At 39.3% G+C, this 24,532-nt stretch overlaps 1 protein-coding gene across 3 annotated transcripts in view; it reads left to right on the top strand.

The window, feature by feature from the left end:
• Positions 1–24,071, top strand: part of LOC125372339 (adiponectin-like) — a 38,837-nt gene extending 14,766 nt beyond the window's left edge. The window contains exons 1-3 of one of the 3 annotated variants that reach the window (XM_048381978.1): positions 1,519–1,820; positions 3,140–3,231; positions 23,697–24,071. In XM_048381978.1, coding sequence (XP_048237935.1) covers positions 1,553–1,820; positions 3,140–3,231; positions 23,697–24,002 — 666 coding nt within the window. In that variant the 5' untranslated portion in view covers positions 1,519–1,552 and the 3' untranslated portion in view covers positions 24,003–24,071. Of the gene's footprint in view, positions 1–1,518; positions 1,821–3,139; positions 3,232–20,171; positions 20,471–21,789; positions 21,882–23,696 lie in introns of those variants that run through there. The other 2 variants (XM_048381977.1, XM_048381976.1) reach the window with 2 other exon arrangements.
• Positions 24,072–24,532: the final 461 nt, after the last annotated feature.

The following is a 24,532-nucleotide window of genomic DNA, read 5'->3' as shown; positions in this document are numbered from 1 at the left end:
TTTGTACCATATATTCTCGTTTTCGCCTTTGCATGTGTTTGTGACTGATGCCATCAGTGGGGCAGGATACGCTCACCTTTTCAACATTTGGCATCGTCACTTTTTGAATGTTATTTATGAACACATGATTATGATATAGTCAGAATCGTACAACGGATTCCGCGTCTAGCAGTGATTTCTTAAGATTATGGAGACGGTTTATTAAAACATGACACGCTTTGTTTGTTTGTTGTTTAACGCCGCACTCAGCAAAATCCAGCTATATGACGGCAGTCCGTAAATAATTGAGTCTGAATCCGACAATTCAGTGATTGACATCTTAGCATCGATCCATGCAATTGGGATACGATGTATTGCATCAACCAAGTCAGTGAACCTGACCATCCGATCCCGTTAGTCGCCTCTATCGACAAGCATAGTCGCCTTTTACGACAAGCATGGGTTGCTGAAAACCTATTCCAACCCGGATCTTAACTGGTCACATTGAGTGAGTTGAGCAAGTAGTATAACTGACAGTGGCGTTGAACAATATTCTCACACTCGCTCATTTTCAGAATCCTATGCACAAATGTAAGATAAAACATCAGCGCTGTGTTTCCAACGTATAAGTTATAGTGATAACCATTAAGGTTGGCTATTGATATACTGTGGACGTCCAAAATCATAAGCTATGTCAGGAATTGGACATGTTATCGGAAGTGATATATGGCCCGTCAGCGGTTCATATTTTATTGCTGGCTACTCAGAATGAGATAATGATGCTTCAAGTTTTGAACCAAATTGTAAAACAAGCGGATGATAACATTGACACTTCCGTCAAGCTAGGGTATAAAACACACCAGGCTTCTACTGTACCATGCTTACCCAGCCCAGTGATCATGATGGTATAAAACCTAATGAGGGACGCATATATGGACATTGGTGATAAACGTTAAATTATTATAACACCACGGCCGAAAACATGGCTATATATACTGGGTTTTTTTCTTATGCACATTCATTGTTCATTTATTTGTAATTATGTATGTATGTTTGTTTGTTGTTTAACGCCGCCCTCAGCAATAGTCCAGCTATATGACGGCAGTCTGTTAATACTCGAGTCTGGACCAGACAATCCAGTGACTGTGACATCATGAGCATCGATCCACGCAATTGGGATACGATGTATTGCATCAACCAAGTCAGCGAACCTGACCACATGATTCCGTTAGTCGCCTTTTACGACAAGACAAGCATAGTCGCTTTTACAGCAAGCATGGGTTGCTGAAGACCGATTCTTACCCGGATCCAACACAGCTGGTATGTCGATGATTGCGGCGTTAAATAATATTCTCACACTCATTGATTGCAAAGATCCAATATCAGCTCACATGGAGGAGAAAAAAAGTCCGTACCTGATAGATGGCCCGCCAGCTGTTCATATTTTGATGCTGACCACGCAGAAAGAGATCATGATGCCTGGTGGATGATAATCAATATTAACATTGACACTTCCGTCAGGCTAGGGTATAAAACACACCGAGCTTTTACTGTACCATGCTTACCCAGCCCAATGATCATGATGCGTTGTATGTTTGTGCTGGCGTTGTTTGTTGTTGCTGCCTCTACCTCCAGCAGCCCAGCGTCGGGTAACACATCGAGCTGTGTTTTAAATAGTGTGTTCACCGCTATGCTTCGACTGGAACGCACTGTAGCTGTGATGTCAACAAAACTGAAGGCCATGGAATCACGTCAACAGAGGAGTGAAAGGAAGATTTTATCAATGACATCTAATCTTCAAGGCAAAGACGCACTGCTCGCCAACATTACAAGAGCTCTCGGTAAGTATAGACTTACAAGTCCGTCGCATCAGGTTAAGAATCGGAAAGAGTTTTTGATAGTTTGTTAACCGCCATGCTTCGACTGGAACGCACTGTAATTGTCATGGCAACAAAACTGAAGGCCATAGACTCACGTCAAGAGAGGAGTGAAAGGAAGATTGGTAAGTACTGAAATGTTGACCCGTTAGAATCACCGAACTTATCTCCCATGATCGTGAGATTTATAAACTGAGGAAATTCCATACTGTCGTTCTTGAGAGGTAGAAAACCCTACTTGTCGCATCATACATTAAACTACTAGCTTCTGATTAGTTAAGGAACGGGCAATTAATTGACATGTAACCCACTCATATACCCTGAGAAGTCAATTGGAACACACCTAAGGTAACTTGCTTGCCTCGCATAAATATCGTTGACCTGAAACGAACCGGTGTTTATCCGAATGCATTGGGTAAAGGGAAGTAATTCGGTTTGCCTCGTCTGCTCGCTGTGAAAATGGCTGAATCAAAACGTTTTACTCGGACATGTATTCCGGGTCTGTATGAATAAATGTCGGTGAGATATATTCGTTGTCAACTAATCTCTCGGGGCATATAGTGAGATGTACCCTATGTACCCCGAGCCGTCGTGTCGGCTTAATGTGGGAGGAACACCCGAAGTCATGCATGTCTCAGACGTTTACCACTTCGGTGAAACCCACGAGCACGGGTACTGACAAACCTAGAAACACAATTGGGGTGAACCGGGATTAGAACCCACAATCATAGCTTACTGGCGTGCCCAAGGGACGCAACTCTGCACAGCGAATCGTGACACCTCAGACGACTAGGCCCCTCGTGCCCCCTCTGGATTTAGTCATTGCCATAATAATTGTGTTATCTTTTGAACACTAATTGTTAAAGTATTAAAATTTGTAATTATGCATGTGATACTATGGTGAACGTTCATACATGTATCAATCCTAGCATAACCATTGTTACTAAACCGTTTGATTCAAAAGTTCTTTTTTTCGAATAGGTCTGAAAGATAATCTGAAAATGTCTAATCTGAAATGTCGTTACGGTACATCTCCAATAGTAATCATTACATTCACACATTCACATAATTAACCCATGTTATGTCAACCTGGCAGTGAATGACTTCTCTCAACACAGCGATGGTATCTCCTTTGCACAAATAGTACCTATCATAATCTCCAGTAAATCCTATTGACAGAATCATTTCAATCATTTTTCAAAAGATTTAAGTTGAATAATAGAGTGGTACTCCTACATCGAAATATATACATATACGTTTTCAATTTTTGTTTTCCAATAAAGCAACCGACGTGGCGTACAGCGTTTCCCTTCCGTCAGACATCAACCAAATTGGAGGAAAGCCTTTGAAATTTGACACCGTCTCATATAACAAGGGGATTCAATTCTTTATTTCAGTATAAAGGCCATAGGCCCACGTACAAATACTCATTGAAAAATACAGTATGAGGCAGATGACAGAGGGTATTAAGTGACAGTATTTCGGATTGCAAGTGCTTCCAGTATATACTTAACACAATTAGTTACAATACTAGTGCGGTTACAAGATAATAGAGTATTATATTTAAATAAGGTAGGATTGGAAGAGTAATAAATAGGTAAATACTTATTTCTTAAATATCTGTAACATGGGCAGACAAGCATAAAATGAAACTCATCTTCAATTTCCTGTAAATTACAATATCTGCACTGCCTATTACAGTACTCTATACCGCATCTTCTACCTAAATTTACCATCAATGGCAACTCGCCAATTCTTAACAAACAAAACATACGTCTATAATGACGGCTTGTGATTTCACAGAGATACTTTTCAACTGTTAGCAATGACTTATATTCCTTATACATTGATAATTTACGTATTTCACAAACTTTACAATACCAGTCCTGTTGGTTACAGTCTTTTAACCTTTGAATAAATGCATTAATAAAGAGGTTCTCATTACCAACTTCCTGCGAAATCCACACGTGGCCAAATCCATAACTGAATAATAGTCTTTTGACACAAGTTACCCATGTAGTGCGATTAACTTCATCTAAAGATTTCAGCATTAAATAACATTGCTTAGGGTATCTATAACTGGGTAAAGATAACAATTTCAACCAATATTTAATACATCTCTTGTGATAATCAATAAATAAGCCATATCTACCACATTCGCCAAGGGCAGCAACATTTGTAACATGACTTCCAATTCCAATAGTAAATTTACAGAATTTAATCTGAAATTTTTCAATAGCTGCAATTTTTGAATAGCCCCATATTTCTGAAGTGTATAATAATACAGGCTTAATTTGAATGTCAAATATTTTAAAAAGTATATGTACGGGTATGTTCTTTAAACAATGCTGTAATTTCTTAACGACGAACAGAGCCTTATTTGCCTTCTGAACAAGAGAGTTGATACCAGTCGTCCAACACAGCCGATTTGAAAATAACAAACCTAGATAATTATAATAGGTAGATACTTTAACATTAACATCTCCAAACCTCCATTTCTCAGTACTCCTAAGTTTTCCACCATTTCTGAAAACTAAAATTTCAGTCTTACTATGGTTAACTTCTAAACCCCATTTAGTACAGAAAGATTTAAGGATATTAAGTTTTCGTTGGAGACCAACTACAGTATCATCAATTATGCACAAATCATCGGCATATAGTAACAACAGAATGTCTAGAGATTCTTGACTCACAAATATTCCCCTCTCGCCGGAGGAGTGCAACATTGATTCTAATTCAACAATAAGCAAAGAGAACAATATAGGGCTAAGGGTGCATACATATGTATGTATGTTTGTTTGTTGTTTAATGCCGCCCTCAGCAATAGTCCAGCTATATGACGGCAGTCTGTTAATACTCGAGTCTGGACAAGACAATCCGTTGATTGACATCATGCCCATCAATCCACGCAATTTGGATACGACGATATGCATTAACCAAGTCAGCGAGCCTGACCACTCGATCCAGGTAGTCGCCTCTTACTTTCAAGGAAGGTATATTAATCTCTGTGTGATATTATTTCTGTCAATCGTCTCGAGTCATACAGTTTTGATTTACTTTATTTCATTCATTGTTTGTGTATGAACTAGCGATGCGGCGTCTGCAACATGTGTAGCCTACGGGATCGGTTAACGTACGTTATGGTGCTGGGTGGCATCACTATCACTGATCGAACCCCACTCCATGTTGTGCAAGGAAGGGTAACGAGGAGGGCAATGTCCGAGTAACTCTCCATTCCTTCAAAATAATGGGGGGCGGTCGGGTAGCCTTGTGGTTAAAGCGTTCGCTCGTCACGCCGAAGACCCGGGTTCGATTCCCGACATGGGCACAATGTGTGAAGCCCAATATCTGGTGTCCCCCGCCGTGATATTGCTGGAATATTGCTAAAAGCGGCGTAAAACCATACTCACTCATTCAAAATAATGGAGCAGAGGCCCCGCAGGGGCTGCGGCCAAATATGTTTAAGGAATGGTGAGTTACGAGTATAATCCCCTGCTTAAAACTCATCCCTACTTTTACACTTTGACAAAATATTCTTTTGTTGAAAATATTCGAAAAATAAACCAGAACTCTTTGTTGTCTGTATTTCTACTGCGTGAGTCGCCCTTGCGTGATGCACGAGGAATGTGTTCTCTACTCCTGTTGCAAGTGCGCCAAGCTCCGTCGCGAGCTGACATTTACAATGCATGGTACACGGCTCTTCATAATTTCGTTGGGCCATAAACCAGTATTTATCGCTTGCACATTGTTAATACATGCTGACGGGAATAATATGAAATATAGAGCCACGAAGAAGGGATATTTATATTACCTTATTTGTTTTTTCTCGCAAAAGGTTTATTTAATTGCTATAAATAGGAACATTGTTGTGGGTAACCTGCTCTAACACAAAATATATAATATTATTTTGAGCTGTTAAGCATTATGCAAAATTATGAAAATATTTAATAGTTAATTTCACACCACACCTTCATGTGCCGCCGTAGCTGAGGTTGACAATTACACGTTATCAAAACAAACGATGCGGGTTCGAATCCCGCTGGCGACACGTTTTCGGAAAAAATGAAATTATTCTCTTGTCAATGAATCTAAACAATACTTCCGTCTGTTCCAAGTGGAAATTAATTCAAATGTTGCTTCAAGATAATGTACAGTTGACAAACAACTCTCCATTCCTGAAAAATAATGGAGCTTTGAAATAATAGAATGACGTCACAGATTATTTTTTTATTGACAGTACTCTCGGGACAACATACTGACACGCTTTTGTTGTCCCATTTGCAATGCGTGTAGGTCGACGTTTGTCTTTCAGGGCGACAACGCCTGTGCTCACCGTGCATGAATCGTCAATCGTCACTTCCGACAAAACAACATCCGTAGAATGCCATGGTCATTAATGAACCCAAATCTTTCCCCCATTGAACACGCCTGGGACATGATGGGAGATATGAGGTCGACCACATTGGCTGAACTTGGCAGGCGCTGCAAGAGGAGTGGGGCAGATTCCCTTAAATCGCCATTAGGAGACACATATGGAGTATGTCTCGTCGAGTGAATTAATGTTTGACAAATCGAAGCGGTTTACCCAATACTGATCAAAAAACGTATTTTTTCATTTCCCATCTTACCCCTATCGTCTTTCTAGGTCGTTCGCTGTCATAACATCTACTGTCACACTTCCCTACCGTTTGTAATGTTACAAGACACTAATTTCTCTCTTACATTTTCTGAAATTTTAAGTTATTTGCGCGTATCTCCTTCCTTTATTGAAGAGTATATGTTCGAATGTACGAACTCAGACGGACCAGTACAACAGTGAGTGAGTGTATGAGTACGGTTTTACGCCGCTTTTAGCAATATTCCAGCAATATCAGGGCGGGGGACACCACAAATGGGCTTCACACAGTGTACCCATGTCGGGAATCGAACCCGAGTCTTCGGCGCGACGAGCGAACGCTTTAACCAATAGGCTACCCGACCGCCCCCACCAGTACTAAAGAGAATCGTCAGTACATTAAAATGAAATCGTGTGGTGAACATATGCAACAATCACTTGTGTTACCATACAAGTACATGCACAATTGTAAAGGTGTCAAGTAATTATCTCTGGCGATCAATTGGAAATAAACACCCACCATCTGTCACAATGATAGAGGTGTTAAGTGATTGTTGCAGGCGATTTGAAACATTTGATATCTGTCTGACATCGCTTTTCCACGTGCTACACACCTAGGTCTAAGGTATACCACATATCCTGCAGTGTGGCATGAGAAATGTTTGAGGTGTTTTGATGCGCTATTCTGTATGCTCAGATCCACAGTGCCCAACATGATGTTTAAAAATAATCCTTGAGGTTTACTAATACAGAAACCGCCCCCTCACACACACACACACACACACACACACACACACACACACACACACACACACACACACACACACACACACAAATGAAAATTATAAAAGATATGACTAAAGATAGAGAAGCACAGATTCCCAATATGCATTTGACAAACCAATAACAAAATACATAATTTGTGTATCGCCGATCATGTGCAAATGTGCAAGTGTAAGATATCAAAGACATGGGGTTCCCCAACCTTGCGCCTTCGCAGGTTATACTTTCTGATTGGACAGAAACGACACAACACATTTATTACATACGTCTACAGTACATACACGATCGTGGGATAAATCAACTAGTGATTTAATGGTACAAAAACAATACCTGTATGTTCAATAATGGTCAAATAGCTAATGATATTTAGATGTACGCATAGAGATTCAGAGTGACTAACCCCTGTATGACAATATGAGTGATTTAAACTTTCCAAGGCCCCGGTGAAGTTTTCAAAATGTTTTATTGCAGACATGCGCAGGACATTTCCAAATTTAAGGCATCAGTGACAAAGGCGATGTCCGATGCAATTCCCGGTTTGATTTGTACCATATATTCTCGTTTTCGCCTTTGCATGTGTTTGTGACTGATGCCATCAGTGGGGCAGGATACGCTCACCTTTTCAACATTTGGCATCGTCACTTTTTGAATGTTATTTATGAACACATGATTATGATATAGTCAGAATCGTACAACGGATTCCGCGTCTAGCAGTGATTTCTTAAGATTATGGAGACGGTTTATTAAAACATGACACGCTTTGTTTGTTTGTTGTTTAACGCCGCACTCAGCAAAATCCAGCTATATGACGGCAGTCCGTAAATAATTGAGTCTGAATCCGACAATTCAGTGATTGACATCTTAGCATCGATCCATGCAATTGGGATACGATGTATTGCATCAACCAAGTCAGTGAACCTGACCATCCGATCCCGTTAGTCGCCTCTATCGACAAGCATAGTCGCCTTTTACGACAAGCATGGGTTGCTGAAAACCTATTCCAACCCGGATCTTAACTGGTCACATTGAGTGAGTTGAGCAAGTAGTATAACTGACAGTGGCGTTGAACAATATTCTCACACTCGCTCATTTTCAGAATCCTATGCACAAATGTAAGATAAAACATCAGCGCTGTGTTTCCAACGTATAAGTTATAGTGATAACCATTAAGGTTGGCTATTGATATACTGTGGACGTCCAAAATCATAAGCTATGTCAGGAATTGGACATGTTATCGGAAGTGATATATGGCCCGTCAGCGGTTCATATTTTATTGCTGGCTACTCAGAATGAGATAATGATGCTTCAAGTTTTGAACCAAATTGTAAAACAAGCGGATGATAACATTGACACTTCCGTCAAGCTAGGGTATAAAACACACCAGGCTTCTACTGTACCATGCTTACCCAGCCCAGTGATCATGATGGTATAAAACCTAATGAGGGACGCATATATGGACATTGGTGATAAACGTTAAATTATTATAACACCACGGCCGAAAACATGGCTATATATACTGGGTTTTTTTCTTATGCACATTCATTGTTCATTTATTTGTAATTATGTATGTATGTTTGTTTGTTGTTTAACGCCGCCCTCAGCAATAGTCCAGCTATATGACGGCAGTCTGTTAATACTCGAGTCTGGACCAGACAATCCAGTGACTGTGACATCATGAGCATCGATCCACGCAATTGGGATACGATGTATTGCATCAACCAAGTCAGCGAACCTGACCACATGATTCCGTTAGTCGCCTTTTACGACAAGACAAGCATAGTCGCTTTTACAGCAAGCATGGGTTGCTGAAGACCGATTCTTACCCGGATCCAACACAGCTGGTATGTCGATGATTGCGGCGTTAAATAATATTCTCACACTCATTGATTGCAAAGATCCAATATCAGCTCACATGGAGGAGAAAAAAAGTCCGTACCTGATAGATGGCCCGCCAGCTGTTCATATTTTGATGCTGACCACGCAGAAAGAGATCATGATGCCTGGTGGATGATAATCAATATTAACATTGACACTTCCGTCAGGCTAGGGTATAAAACACACCGAGCTTTTACTGTACCATGCTTACCCAGCCCAATGATCATGATGCGTTGTATGTTTGTGCTGGCGTTGTTTGTTGTTGCTGCCTCTACCTCCAGCAGCCCAGCGTCGGGTAACACATCGAGCTGTGTTTTAAATAGTGTGTTCACCGCTATGCTTCGACTGGAACGCACTGTAGCTGTGATGTCAACAAAACTGAAGGCCATGGAATCACGTCAACAGAGGAGTGAAAGGAAGATTTTATCAATGACATCTAATCTTCAAGGCAAAGACGCACTGCTCGCCAACATTACAAGAGCTCTCGGTAAGTATAGACTTACAAGTCCGTCGCATCAGGTTAAGAATCGGAAAGAGTTTTTGATAGTTTGTTAACCGCCATGCTTCGACTGGAACGCACTGTAATTGTCATGGCAACAAAACTGAAGGCCATAGACTCACGTCAAGAGAGGAGTGAAAGGAAGATTGGTAAGTACTGAAATGTTGACCCGTTAGAATCACCGAACTTATCTCCCATGATCGTGAGATTTATAAACTGAGGAAATTCCATACTGTCGTTCTTGAGAGGTAGAAAACCCTACTTGTCGCATCATACATTAAACTACTAGCTTCTGATTAGTTAAGGAACGGGCAATTAATTGACATGTAACCCACTCATATACCCTGAGAAGTCAATTGGAACACACCTAAGGTAACTTGCTTGCCTCGCATAAATATCGTTGACCTGAAACGAACCGGTGTTTATCCGAATGCATTGGGTAAAGGGAAGTAATTCGGTTTGCCTCGTCTGCTCGCTGTGAAAATGGCTGAATCAAAACGTTTTACTCGGACATGTATTCCGGGTCTGTATGAATAAATGTCGGTGAGATATATTCGTTGTCAACTAATCTCTCGGGGCATATAGTGAGATGTACCCTATGTACCCCGAGCCGTCGTGTCGGCTTAATGTGGGAGGAACACCCGAAGTCATGCATGTCTCAGACGTTTACCACTTCGGTGAAACCCACGAGCACGGGTACTGACAAACCTAGAAACACAATTGGGGTGAACCGGGATTAGAACCCACAATCATAGCTTACTGGCGTGCCCAAGGGACGCAACTCTGCACAGCGAATCGTGACACCTCAGACGACTAGGCCCCTCGTGCCCCCTCTGGATTTAGTCATTGCCATAATAATTGTGTTATCTTTTGAACACTAATTGTTAAAGTATTAAAATTTGTAATTATGCATGTGATACTATGGTGAACGTTCATACATGTATCAATCCTAGCATAACCATTGTTACTAAACCGTTTGATTCAAAAGTTCTTTTTTTCGAATAGGTCTGAAAGATAATCTGAAAATGTCTAATCTGAAATGTCGTTACGGTACATCTCCAATAGTAATCATTACATTCACACATTCACATAATTAACCCATGTTATGTCAACCTGGCAGTGAATGACTTCTCTCAACACAGCGATGGTATCTCCTTTGCACAAATAGTACCTATCATAATCTCCAGTAAATCCTATTGACAGAATCATTTCAATCATTTTTCAAAAGATTTAAGTTGAATAATAGAGTGGTACTCCTACATCGAAATATATACATATACGTTTTCAATTTTTGTTTTCCAATAAAGCAACCGACGTGGCGTACAGCGTTTCCCTTCCGTCAGACATCAACCAAATTGGAGGAAAGCCTTTGAAATTTGACACCGTCTCATATAACAAGGGGATTCAATTCTTTATTTCAGTATAAAGGCCATAGGCCCACGTACAAATACTCATTGAAAAATACAGTATGAGGCAGATGACAGAGGGTATTAAGTGACAGTATTTCGGATTGCAAGTGCTTCCAGTATATACTTAACACAATTAGTTACAATACTAGTGCGGTTACAAGATAATAGAGTATTATATTTAAATAAGGTAGGATTGGAAGAGTAATAAATAGGTAAATACTTATTTCTTAAATATCTGTAACATGGGCAGACAAGCATAAAATGAAACTCATCTTCAATTTCCTGTAAATTACAATATCTGCACTGCCTATTACAGTACTCTATACCGCATCTTCTACCTAAATTTACCATCAATGGCAACTCGCCAATTCTTAACAAACAAAACATACGTCTATAATGACGGCTTGTGATTTCACAGAGATACTTTTCAACTGTTAGCAATGACTTATATTCCTTATACATTGATAATTTACGTATTTCACAAACTTTACAATACCAGTCCTGTTGGTTACAGTCTTTTAACCTTTGAATAAATGCATTAATAAAGAGGTTCTCATTACCAACTTCCTGCGAAATCCACACGTGGCCAAATCCATAACTGAATAATAGTCTTTTGACACAAGTTACCCATGTAGTGCGATTAACTTCATCTAAAGATTTCAGCATTAAATAACATTGCTTAGGGTATCTATAACTGGGTAAAGATAACAATTTCAACCAATATTTAATACATCTCTTGTGATAATCAATAAATAAGCCATATCTACCACATTCGCCAAGGGCAGCAACATTTGTAACATGACTTCCAATTCCAATAGTAAATTTACAGAATTTAATCTGAAATTTTTCAATAGCTGCAATTTTTGAATAGCCCCATATTTCTGAAGTGTATAATAATACAGGCTTAATTTGAATGTCAAATATTTTAAAAAGTATATGTACGGGTATGTTCTTTAAACAATGCTGTAATTTCTTAACGACGAACAGAGCCTTATTTGCCTTCTGAACAAGAGAGTTGATACCAGTCGTCCAACACAGCCGATTTGAAAATAACAAACCTAGATAATTATAATAGGTAGATACTTTAACATTAACATCTCCAAACCTCCATTTCTCAGTACTCCTAAGTTTTCCACCATTTCTGAAAACTAAAATTTCAGTCTTACTATGGTTAACTTCTAAACCCCATTTAGTACAGAAAGATTTAAGGATATTAAGTTTTCGTTGGAGACCAACTACAGTATCATCAATTATGCACAAATCATCGGCATATAGTAACAACAGAATGTCTAGAGATTCTTGACTCACAAATATTCCCCTCTCGCCGGAGGAGTGCAACATTGATTCTAATTCAACAATAAGCAAAGAGAACAATATAGGGCTAAGGGTGCATACATATGTATGTATGTTTGTTTGTTGTTTAATGCCGCCCTCAGCAATAGTCCAGCTATATGACGGCAGTCTGTTAATACTCGAGTCTGGACCAGACAATCCAGTGACTGTGACATCATGAGCATCGATCCACGCAATTGGGATACGATGTATTGCATCAACCAAGTCAGCGAACCTGACCACATGATTCCGTTAGTCGCCTTTTACGACAAGACAAGCATAGTCGCTTTTACAGCAAGCATGGGTTGCTGAAGACCGATTCTTACCCGGATCCAACACAGCTGGTATGTCGATGATTGCGGCGTTAAATAATATTCTCACACTCATTGATTGCAAAGATCCAATATCAGCTCACATGGAGGAGAAAAAAAGTCCGTACCTGATAGATGGCCCGCCAGCTGTTCATATTTTGATGCTGACCACGCAGAAAGAGATCATGATGCCTGGTGGATGATAATCAATATTAACATTGACACTTCCGTCAGGCTAGGGTATAAAACACACCGAGCTTTTACTGTACCATGCTTACCCAGCCCAATGATCATGATGCGTTGTATGTTTGTGCTGGCGTTGTTTGTTGTTGCTGCCTCTACCTCCAGCAGCCCAGCGTCGGGTAACACATCGAGCTGTGTTTTAAATAGTGTGTTCACCGCTATGCTTCGACTGGAACGCACTGTAGCTGTGATGTCAACAAAACTGAAGGCCATGGAATCACGTCAACAGAGGAGTGAAAGGAAGATTTTATCAATGACATCTAATCTTCAAGGCAAAGACGCACTGCTCGCCAACATTACAAGAGCTCTCGGTAAGTATAGACTTACAAGTCCGTCGCATCAGGTTAAGAATCGGAAAGAGTTTTTGATAGTTTGTTAACCGCCATGCTTCGACTGGAACGCACTGTAATTGTCATGGCAACAAAACTGAAGGCCATAGACTCACGTCAAGAGAGGAGTGAAAGGAAGATTGGTAAGTACTGAAATGTTGACCCGTTAGAATCACCGAACTTATCTCCCATGATCGTGAGATTTATAAACTGAGGAAATTCCATACTGTCGTTCTTGAGAGGTAGAAAACCCTACTTGTCGCATCATACATTAAACTACTAGCTTCTGATTAGTTAAGGAACGGGCAATTAATTGACATGTAACCCACTCATATACCCTGAGAAGTCAATTGGAACACACCTAAGGTAACTTGCTTGCCTCGCATAAATATCGTTGACCTGAAACGAACCGGTGTTTATCCGAATGCATTGGGTAAAGGGAAGTAATTCGGTTTGCCTCGTCTGCTCGCTGTGAAAATGGCTGAATCAAAACGTTTTACTCGGACATGTATTCCGGGTCTGTATGAATAAATGTCGGTGAGATATATTCGTTGTCAACTAATCTCTCGGGGCATATAGTGAGATGTACCCTATGTACCCCGAGCCGTCGTGTCGGCTTAATGTGGGAGGAACACCCGAAGTCATGCATGTCTCAGACGTTTACCACTTCGGTGAAACCCACGAGCACGGGTACTGACAAACCTAGAAACACAATTGGGGTGAACCGGGATTAGAACCCACAATCATAGCTTACTGGCGTGCCCAAGGGACGCAACTCTGCACAGCGAATCGTGACACCTCAGACGACTAGGCCCCTCGTGCCCCCTCTGGATTTAGTCATTGCCATAATAATTGTGTTATCTTTTGAACACTAATTGTTAAAGTATTAAAATTTGTAATTATGCATGTGATACTATGGTGAACGTTCATACATGTATCAATCCTAGCATAACCATTGTTACTAAACCGTTTGATTCAAAAGTTCTTTTTTTCGAATAGGTCTGAAAGATAATCTGAAAATGTCTAATCTGAAATGTCGTTACGGTACATCTCCAATAGTAATCATTACATTCACACATTCACATAATTAACCCATGTTATGTCAACCTGGCAGTGAATGACTTCTCTCAACACAGCGATGGTATCTCCTTTGCACAAATAGTACCTATCATAATCTCCAGTAAATCCTATTGACAGAATCATTTCAATCATTTTTCAAAAGATTTAAGTTGAATAATAGAGTGGTACTCCTACATCGAAATATATACATATACGTTTTCAATTTTTGTTTTCCAATAAAGCAACCGACGTGGCGTACAGCGTTTCCCTTCCGTCAGACATCAACCAAATTGGAGGAAAGCCTTTGAAATTTGACACCGTCTCATATAACAAGGGGATTCAATTCTTTATTTCAGTATAAAGGCCATAGGCCCACGTACAAATACTCATTGAAAAATACAGTATGAGGCAGATGACAGAGGGTATTAAGTGACAGTATTTCGGATTGCAAGTGCTTCCAGTATATACTTAACACAATTAGTTACAATACTAGTGCGGTTACAAGATAATAGAGTATTATATTTAAATAAGGTAGGATTGGAAGAGTAATAAATAGGTAAATACTTATTTCTTAAATATCTGTAACATGGGCAGACAAGCATAAAATGAAACTCATCTTCAATTTCCTGTAAATTACAATATCTGCACTGCCTATTACAGTACTCTATACCGCATCTTCTACCTAAATTTACCATCAATGGCAACTCGCCAATTCTTAACAAACAAAACATACGTCTATAATGACGGCTTGTGATTTCACAGAGATACTTTTCAACTGTTAGCAATGACTTATATTCCTTATACATTGATAATTTACGTATTTCACAAACTTTACAATACCAGTCCTGTTGGTTACAGTCTTTTAACCTTTGAATAAATGCATTAATAAAGAGGTTCTCATTACCAACTTCCTGCGAAATCCACACGTGGCCAAATCCATAACTGAATAATAGTCTTTTGACACAAGTTACCCATGTAGTGCGATTAACTTCATCTAAAGATTTCAGCATTAAATAACATTGCTTAGGGTATCTATAACTGGGTAAAGATAACAATTTCAACCAATATTTAATACATCTCTTGTGATAATCAATAAATAAGCCATATCTACCACATTCGCCAAGGGCAGCAACATTTGTAACATGACTTCCAATTCCAATAGTAAATTTACAGAATTTAATCTGAAATTTTTCAATAGCTGCAATTTTTGAATAGCCCCATATTTCTGAAGTGTATAATAATACAGGCTTAATTTGAATGTCAAATATTTTAAAAAGTATATGTACGGGTATGTTCTTTAAACAATGCTGTAATTTCTTAACGACGAACAGAGCCTTATTTGCCTTCTGAACAAGAGAGTTGATACCAGTCGTCCAACACAGCCGATTTGAAAATAACAAACCTAGATAATTATAATAGGTAGATACTTTAACATTAACATCTCCAAACCTCCATTTCTCAGTACTCCTAAGTTTTCCACCATTTCTGAAAACTAAAATTTCAGTCTTACTATGGTTAACTTCTAAACCCCATTTAGTACAGAAAGATTTAAGGATATTAAGTTTTCGTTGGAGACCAACTACAGTATCATCAATTATGCACAAATCATCGGCATATAGTAACAACAGAATGTCTAGAGATTCTTGACTCACAAATATTCCCCTCTCGCCGGAGGAGTGCAACATTGATTCTAATTCAACAATAAGCAAAGAGAACAATATAGGGCTAAGGGTGCATACATATGTATGTATGTTTGTTTGTTGTTTAATGCCGCCCTCAGCAATAGTCCAGCTATATGACGGCAGTCTGTTAATACTCGAGTCTGGACCAGACAATCCAGTGACTGTGACATCATGAGCATCGATCCACGCAATTGGGATACGATGTATTGCATCAACCAAGTCAGCGAACCTGACCACATGATTCCGTTAGTCGCCTTTTACGACAAGACAAGCATAGTCGCTTTTACAGCAAGCATGGGTTGCTGAAGACCGATTCTTACCCGGATCCAACACAGCTGGTATGTCGATGATTGCGGCGTTAAATAATATTCTCACACTCATTGATTGCAAAGATCCAATATCAGCTCACATGGAGGAGAAAAAAAGTCCGTACCTGATAGATGGCCCGCCAGCTGTTCATATTTTGATGCTGACCACGCAGAAAGAGATCATGATGCCTGGTGGATGATAATCAATATTAACATTGACACTTCCGTCAGGCTAGGGTATAAAACACACCGAGCTTTTACTGTACCATGCTTACCCAGCCCAATGATCATGATGCGTTGTATGTTTGTGCTGGCGTTGTTTGTTGTTGCTGCCTCTACCTCCAGCAGCCCAGCGTCGGGTAACACATCGAGCTGTGTTTTAAATAGTGTGTTCACCGCTATGCTTCGACTGGAACGCACTGTAGCTGTGATGTCAACAAAACTGAAGGCCATGGAATCACGTCAACAGAGGAGTGAAAGGAAGATTTTATCAATGACATCTAATCTTCAAGGCAAAGACGCACTGCTCGCCAACATTACAAGAGCTCTCGGTAAGTATAGACTTACAAGTCCGTCGCATCAGGTTAAGAATCGGAAAGAGTTTTTGATAGTTTGTTAACCGCCATGCTTCGACTGGAACGCACTGTAATTGTCATGGCAACAAAACTGAAGGCCATAGACTCACGTCAAGAGAGGAGTGAAAGGAAGATTGGTAAGTACTGAAATGTTGACCCGTTAGAATCACCGAACTTATCTCCCATGATCGTGAGATTTATAAACTGAGGAAATTCCATACTGTCGTTCTTGAGAGGTAGAAAACCCTACTTGTCGCATCATACATTAAACTACTAGCTTCTGATTAGTTAAGGAACGGGCAATTAATTGACATGTAACCCACTCATATACCCTGAGAAGTCAATTGGAACACACCTAAGGTAACTTGCTTGCCTCGCATAAATATCGTTGACCTGAAACGAACCGGTGTTTATCCGAATGCATTGGGTAAAGGGAAGTAATTCGGTTTGCCTCGTCTGCTCGCTGTGAAAATGGCTGAATCAAAACGTTTTACTCGGACATGTATTCCGGGTCTGTATGAATAAATGTCGGTGAGATATATTCGTTGTCAACTAATCTCTCGGGGCATATAGTGAGATGTACCCTATGTACCCCGAGCCGTCGTGTCGGCTTAATGTGGGAGGAACACCCGAAGTCATGCATGTCTCAGACGTTTACCACTTCGGTGAAACCCACGAGCACGGGTACTGACAAACCTAGAAACACAATTGGGGTGAACCGGGATTAGAACCCACAATCATAGCTTACTGGCGTGCCCAAGGGACGCAACTCTGCACAGCGAATCGTGACACCTCAGACGACTAGGCCCCTCGTGCCCCCTCTGGATTTAGTCATTGCCATAATAATTGTGTTATCTTTTGAACACTAATTGTTAAAGTATTAAAATTTGTAATTATGCATGTGATACTATGGTGAACGTTCATACATGTATCAATCCTAGCATAACCATTGTTACTAAACCGTTTGATTCAAAAGTTCTTTTTTTCGAATAGGTCTGAAAGATAATCTGAAAATGTCTAATCTGAAATGTCGTTACGGTACATCTCCAATAGTAATCATTACATTCACACATTCACATAATTAACCCATGTTATGTCAACCTGGCAGTGAATGACTTCTCTCAACACAGCGATGGTATCTCCTTTGCACAAATAGTACCTATCATAATCTCCAGTAAATCCTATTGACAGAATCATTTCAATCATTTTTCAAAAGATTTAAGTTGAATAATAGAGTGGTACTCCTACATCGAAATATATACATATACGTTTTCAATTTTTGTTTTCCAATAAAGCAACCGACGTGGCGTACAGCGTTTCCCTTCCGTCAGACATCAACCAAATTGGAGGAAAGCCTTTGAAATTTGACACCGTCTCATATAACAAGGGGATTCAATTCTTTATTTCAGTATAAAGGCCATAGGCCCACGTACAAATACTCATTGAAAAATACAGTATGAGGCAGATGACAGAGGGTATTAAGTGACAGTATTTCGGATTGCAAGTGCTTCCAGTATATACTTAACACAATTAGTTACAATACTAGTGCGGTTACAAGATAATATAGTATTATATTTAAATAAGGTAGGATTGGAAGAGTAATAAATAGGTAAATACTTATTTCTTAAATATCTGTAACATGGGCAGACAAGCATAAAATGAAACTCATCTTCAATTTCCTGTAAATTACAATATCTGCACTGCCTATTACAGTACTCTATACCGCATCTTCTACCTAAATTTACCATCAATGGCAACTCGCCAATTCTTAACAAACAAAACATACGTCTATAATGACGGCTTGTGATTTCACAGAGATACTTTTCAACTGTTAGCAATGACTTATATTCCTTATACATTGATAATTTACGTATTTCACAAACTTTACAATACCAGTCCTGTTGGTTACAGTCTTTTAACCTTTGAATAAATGCATTAATAAAGAGGTTCTCATTACCAACTTCCTGCGAAATCCACACGTGGCCAAATCCATAACTGAATAATAGTCTTTTGACACAAGTTACCCATGTAGTGCGATTAACTTCATCTAAAGATTTCAGCATTAAATAACATTGCTTAGGGTATCTATAACTGGGTAAAGATAACAATTTCAACCAATACTTAATACATCTCTTGTGATAATCAATAAATAAGCCATATCTACCACATTCGCCAAGGGCAGCAACATTTGTAACATGACTTCCAATTCCAATAGTAAATTTACAGAATTTAATCTGAAATTTTTCAATAGCTGCAATTTTTGAATAGCCCCATATTTCTGAAGTGTATAATAATACAGGCTTAATTTGAATGTCAAATATTTTAAAAAGTATATGTACGGGTATGTTCTTTAAACAATGCTGTAATTTCTTAACGACGAACAGAGCCTTATTTGCCTTCTGAACAAGAGAGTTGATACCAGTCGTCCAACACAGCCGATTTGAAAATAACAAACCTAGATAATTATAATAGGTAGATACTTTAACATTAACATCTCCAAACCTCCATTTCTCAGTACTCCTAAGTTTTCCACCATTTCTGAAAACTAAAATTTCAGTCTTACTATGGTTAACTTCTAAACCCCATTTAGTACAGAAAGATTTAAGGATATTAAGTTTTCGTTGGAGACCAACTACAGTATCATCAATTATGCACAAATCATCGGCATATAGTAACAACAGAATGTCTAGAGATTCTTGACTCACAAATATTCCCCTCTCGCCGGAGGAGTGCAACATTGATTCTAATTCAACAATAAGCAAAGAGAACAATATAGGGCTAAGGGTGCATACATATGTATGTATGTTTGTTTGTTGTTTAACGCCGCCCTCAGCAATAGTCCAGCTATATGACGGCAGTCTGTTAATACTCGAGTCTGGACCAGACAATCCAGTGACTGTGACATCATGAGCATCGATCCACGCAATTGGGATACGATGTATTGCATCAACCAAGTCAGCGAACCTGACCACATGATTCCGTTAGTCGCCTTTTACGACAAGACAAGCATAGTCGCTTTTACAGCAAGCATGGGTTGCTGAAGACCGATTCTTACCCGGATCCAACACAGCTGGAATGTCGATGATTGCGGCGTTAAATAATATTCTCACACTCATTGATTGCAAAGATCCAATATCAGCTCACATGGAGGAGAAAAAAAGTCCGTACCTGATAGATGGCCCGCCAGCTGTTCATATTTTGATGCTGACCACGCAGAAAGAGATCATGATGCCTGGTGGATGATAATCAATATTAACATTGACACTTCCGTCAGGCTAGGGTATAAAACACACCGAGCTTTTACTGTACCATGCTTACCCAGCCCAATGATCATGATGCGTTGTATGTTTGTGCTGGCGTTGTTTGTTGTTGCTGCCTCTACCTCCAGCAGCCCAGCGTCGGGTAACACATCGAGCTGTGTTATAAATAGTGTGTTCACCGCTATGCTTCGACTGGAACGCACTGTAGCTGTGATGTCAACAAAACTGAAGGCCATGGAATCACGTCAACAGAGGAGTGAAAGGAAGATTTTATCAATGACATCTAATCTTCAAGGCAAAGACGCACTGCTCGCCAACATTACAAGAGCTCTCGGTAAGTATAGACTTACAAGTCCGTCGCATCAGGTTAAGAATCGGAAAGAGTTTTTGATAGTTTGTTAACCGCCATGCTTCGACTGGAACGCACTGTAATTGTCATGGCAACAAAACTGAAGGCCATAGACTCACGTCAAGAGAGGAGTGAAAGGAAGATTGGTAAGTACTGAAATGTTGACCCGTTAGAATCACCGAACTTATCTCCCATGATCGTGAGATTTATAAACTGAGGAAATTCCATACTGTCGTTCTTGAGAGGTAGAAAACCCTACTTGTCGCATCATACATTAAACTACTAGCTTCTGATTAGTTAAGGAACGGGCAATTAATTGACATGTAACCCGCTCATATACCCTGAGAAGTCAATTGGAACACACCTAAGGTAACTTGCTTGCCTCGCATAAATATCGTTGACCTGAAACGAACCGGTGTTTATCCGAATGCATTGGGTAAAGGGAAGTAATTCGGTTTGCCTCGTCTGCTCGCTGTGAAAATGGCTGAATCAAAACGTTTTACTCGGACATGTATTCCGGGTCTGTATGAATAAATTTCGGTGAGATATATTCGTTGTCAACTAATCTCTCGGGGCATATAGTGAGATGTACCCTATGTACCCCGAGCCGTCGTGTCGGCTTAATGTGGGAGGAACACCCGAAGTCATGCATGTCTCAGACGTTTACCACTTCGGTGAAACCCACGAGCACGGGTACTGACAAACCTAGAAACACAATTGGGGTGAACCGGGATTAGAACCCACAATCATAGCTTACTGGCGTGCCCAAGGGACGCAACTCTGCACAGCGAATCGTGACACCTCAGACGACTAGGCCCCTCGTGCCCCCTCTGGATTTAGTCATTGCCATAATAATTGTGTTATCTTTTGAACACTAATTGTTAAAGTATTAAAATTTGTAATTATGCATGTGATACTATGGTGAACGTTCATACATGTATCAATCCTAGCATAACCATTGTTACTAAACCGTTTGAATCAAAAGTTCTTTTTTTCGAATAGGTCTGAAAGATAATCTGAAAATGTCTAATCTGAAATGTCGTTACGGTACATCTCCAATAGTAATCATTACATTCACACATTCACATAATTAACCCATGTTATGTCAACCTGGCAGTGAATGACTTCTCTCAACACAGCGATGGTATCTCCTTTGCACAAATAGTACCTATCATAATCTCCAGTAAATCCTATTGACAGAATCATTTCAATCATTTTTCAAAAGATTTAAGTTGAATAATAGAGTGGTACTCCTACATCGAAATATATACATATACGTTTTCAATTTTTGTTTTCCAATAAAGCAACCGACGTGGCGTACAGCGTTTCCCTTCCGTCAGACATCAACCAAATTGGAGGAAAGCCTTTGAAATTTGACACCGTCTCATATAACAAGGGGATTCAATTCTTTATTTCAGTATAAAGGCCATAGGCCCACGTACAAATACTCATTGAAAAATACAGTATGAGGCAGATGACAGAGGGTATTAAGTGACAGTATTTCGGATTGCAAGTGCTTCCAGTATATACTTAACACAATTAGTTACAATACTAGTGCGGTTACAAGATAATAGAGTATTATATTTAAATAAGGTAGGATTGGAAGAGTAATAAATAGGTAAATACTTATTTCTTAAATATCTGTAACATGGGCAGACAAGCATAAAATGAAACTCATCTTCAATTTCCTGTAAATTACAATATCTGCACTGCCTATTACAGTACTCTATACCGCATCTTCTACCTAAATTTACCATCAATGGCAACTCGCCAATTCTTAACAAACAAAACATACGTCTATAATGACGGCTTGTGATTTCACAGAGATACTTTTCAACTGTTAGCAATGACTTATATTCCTTATACATTGATAATTTACGTATTTCACAAACTTTACAATACCAGTCCTGTTGGTTACAGTCTTTTAACCTTTGAATAAATGCATTAATAAAGAGGTTCTCATTACCAACTTCCTGCGAAATCCACACGTGGCCAAATCCATAACTGAATAATAGTCTTTTGACACAAGTTACCCATGTAGTGCGATTAACTTCATCTAAAGATTTCAGCATTAAATAACATTGCTTAGGGTATCTATAACTGGGTAAAGATAACAATTTCAACCAATATTTAATACATCTCTTGTGATAATCAATAAATAAGCCATATCTACCACATTCGCCAAGGGCAGCAACATTTGTAACATGACTTCCAATTCCAATAGTAAATTTACAGAATTTAATCTGAAATTTTTCAATAGCTGCAATTTTTGAATAGCCCCATATTTCTGAAGTGTATAATAATACAGGCTTAATTTGAATGTCAAATATTTTAAAAAGTATATGTACGGGTATGTTCTTTAAACAATGCTGTAATTTCTTAACGACGAACAGAGCCTTATTTGCCTTCTGAACAAGAGAGTTGATACCAGTCGTCCAACACAGCCGATTTGAAAATAACAAACCTAGATAATTATAATAGGTAGATACTTTAACATTAACATCTCCAAACCTCCATTTCTCAGTACTCCTAAGTTTTCCACCATTTCTGAAAACTAAAATTTCAGTCTTACTATGGTTAACTTCTAAACCCCATTTAGTACAGAAAGATTTAAGGATATTAAGTTTTCGTTGGAGACCAACTACAGTATCATCAATTATGCACAAATCATCGGCATATAGTAACAACAGAATGTCTAGAGATTCTTGACTCACAAATATTCCCCTCTCGCCGGAGGAGTGCAACATTGATTCTAATTCAACAATAAGCAAAGAGAACAATATAGGGCTAAGGGTGCAGCCTTGGCGTACACCACTTAGCGTTTCAAAGTAGCAAGTTGCTGTGCTATTTGATAACTTTACAGCCGATTTCACTTTTAAATACATATCTTTAATGACATAAAATAACTTTCCATGTATACCCTTATTTAACATGACATACCACAACAATTTCCTATTTACACAATCAAAGGCTTTTCTAAAATCAACAAATAAACAGTAAAATCTGCCATTAGCTTTAGATAAGTATTTCTGTATTAGACTTTGCAACACAAATATATTATCAACGGTGCTGTATCCAGCCCTAAAACCTGCCTGAGACTCTGGTATCTTATCGTAAATGTCACAAAACATAGTAAGCCGTTTATTAAGAATAAAAGTAAATATTTTACCCAATACATCACTAAGTGTAATACCCCTATAATTATAACAAGGGGAATGCTTATAACAAGGCTACTGGCATATTCACGGCCCCCGTTTCTGGCACATACCTCTTCTTGGCAAATGTGATGGTAAGATCTAGCGCCGACATGGATCTCCGCATCTTCAGAGAAAGCTCGATGATTGCTCGTGGTTATATCACTGGGCAGCAATATGGTGTAGCATCCATCACCACTACTACACACTTGAACCAAGGAGACCAGGTCTGGATGGATGCTTATAACAGCCCAACAGCAACCATTCCGCTGAGAGGAGACACATTTTCAAGTTATGGAGGAATGCTTACACACGTAGATTAATGAAGCTGGCATTCCAATGCCATTGCAGTGTACACTGATGCACAAACATAAATAAACATACCACTTGAAGGTGTTTTTTCTGACTTCTGATCATTAATACTATTATAATAGTGAGTGAGTGAGGTTTGTTTGTTTGTTTGCCGCACTCAGCAATATTGCAGCTATACGACGGCGGTCTGGACCAGACAATCCAGTGATTGACATCATGAGCATCGATCCACGCAATTGTGATGCGATGACATGCATCAACCAAGTCAGTGAGCGTGACCACCCGATCCTGTTGGTCACCTCTTACGACAAGCATAGTCTTCTTTTATGGCAAGCATTGGTTGCTGAACACCTATTCTAACCCGGATCTTCATGGCTGAGCACAGAAGTGGAAAGAGTGATTTTAACGTTTCAGTAAACAGTATTGTTATATTCTTATGGTATTAGAGGAAAGTACGTTTTCTATGGAATACTAGAAGGGACATTGTCGCGTTGTCGCATTGTCGTTTTGTCGACCTTCCAAAAACAAGCAAAAAGTGTCA

The sequence above is a fragment of the Haliotis rufescens genome, unplaced genomic scaffold, assembly GCF_023055435.1.
Source record: "Haliotis rufescens isolate VD_foot unplaced genomic scaffold, xgHalRufe1.0.p SCAF_4, whole genome shotgun sequence".
Classification (NCBI taxonomy): Eukaryota; Metazoa; Mollusca; class Gastropoda; order Lepetellida; family Haliotidae; genus Haliotis; species Haliotis rufescens.
Note: the sequence above shows the minus strand (reverse complement) of the source record. Positions and strands in the feature narration are given on the sequence as shown.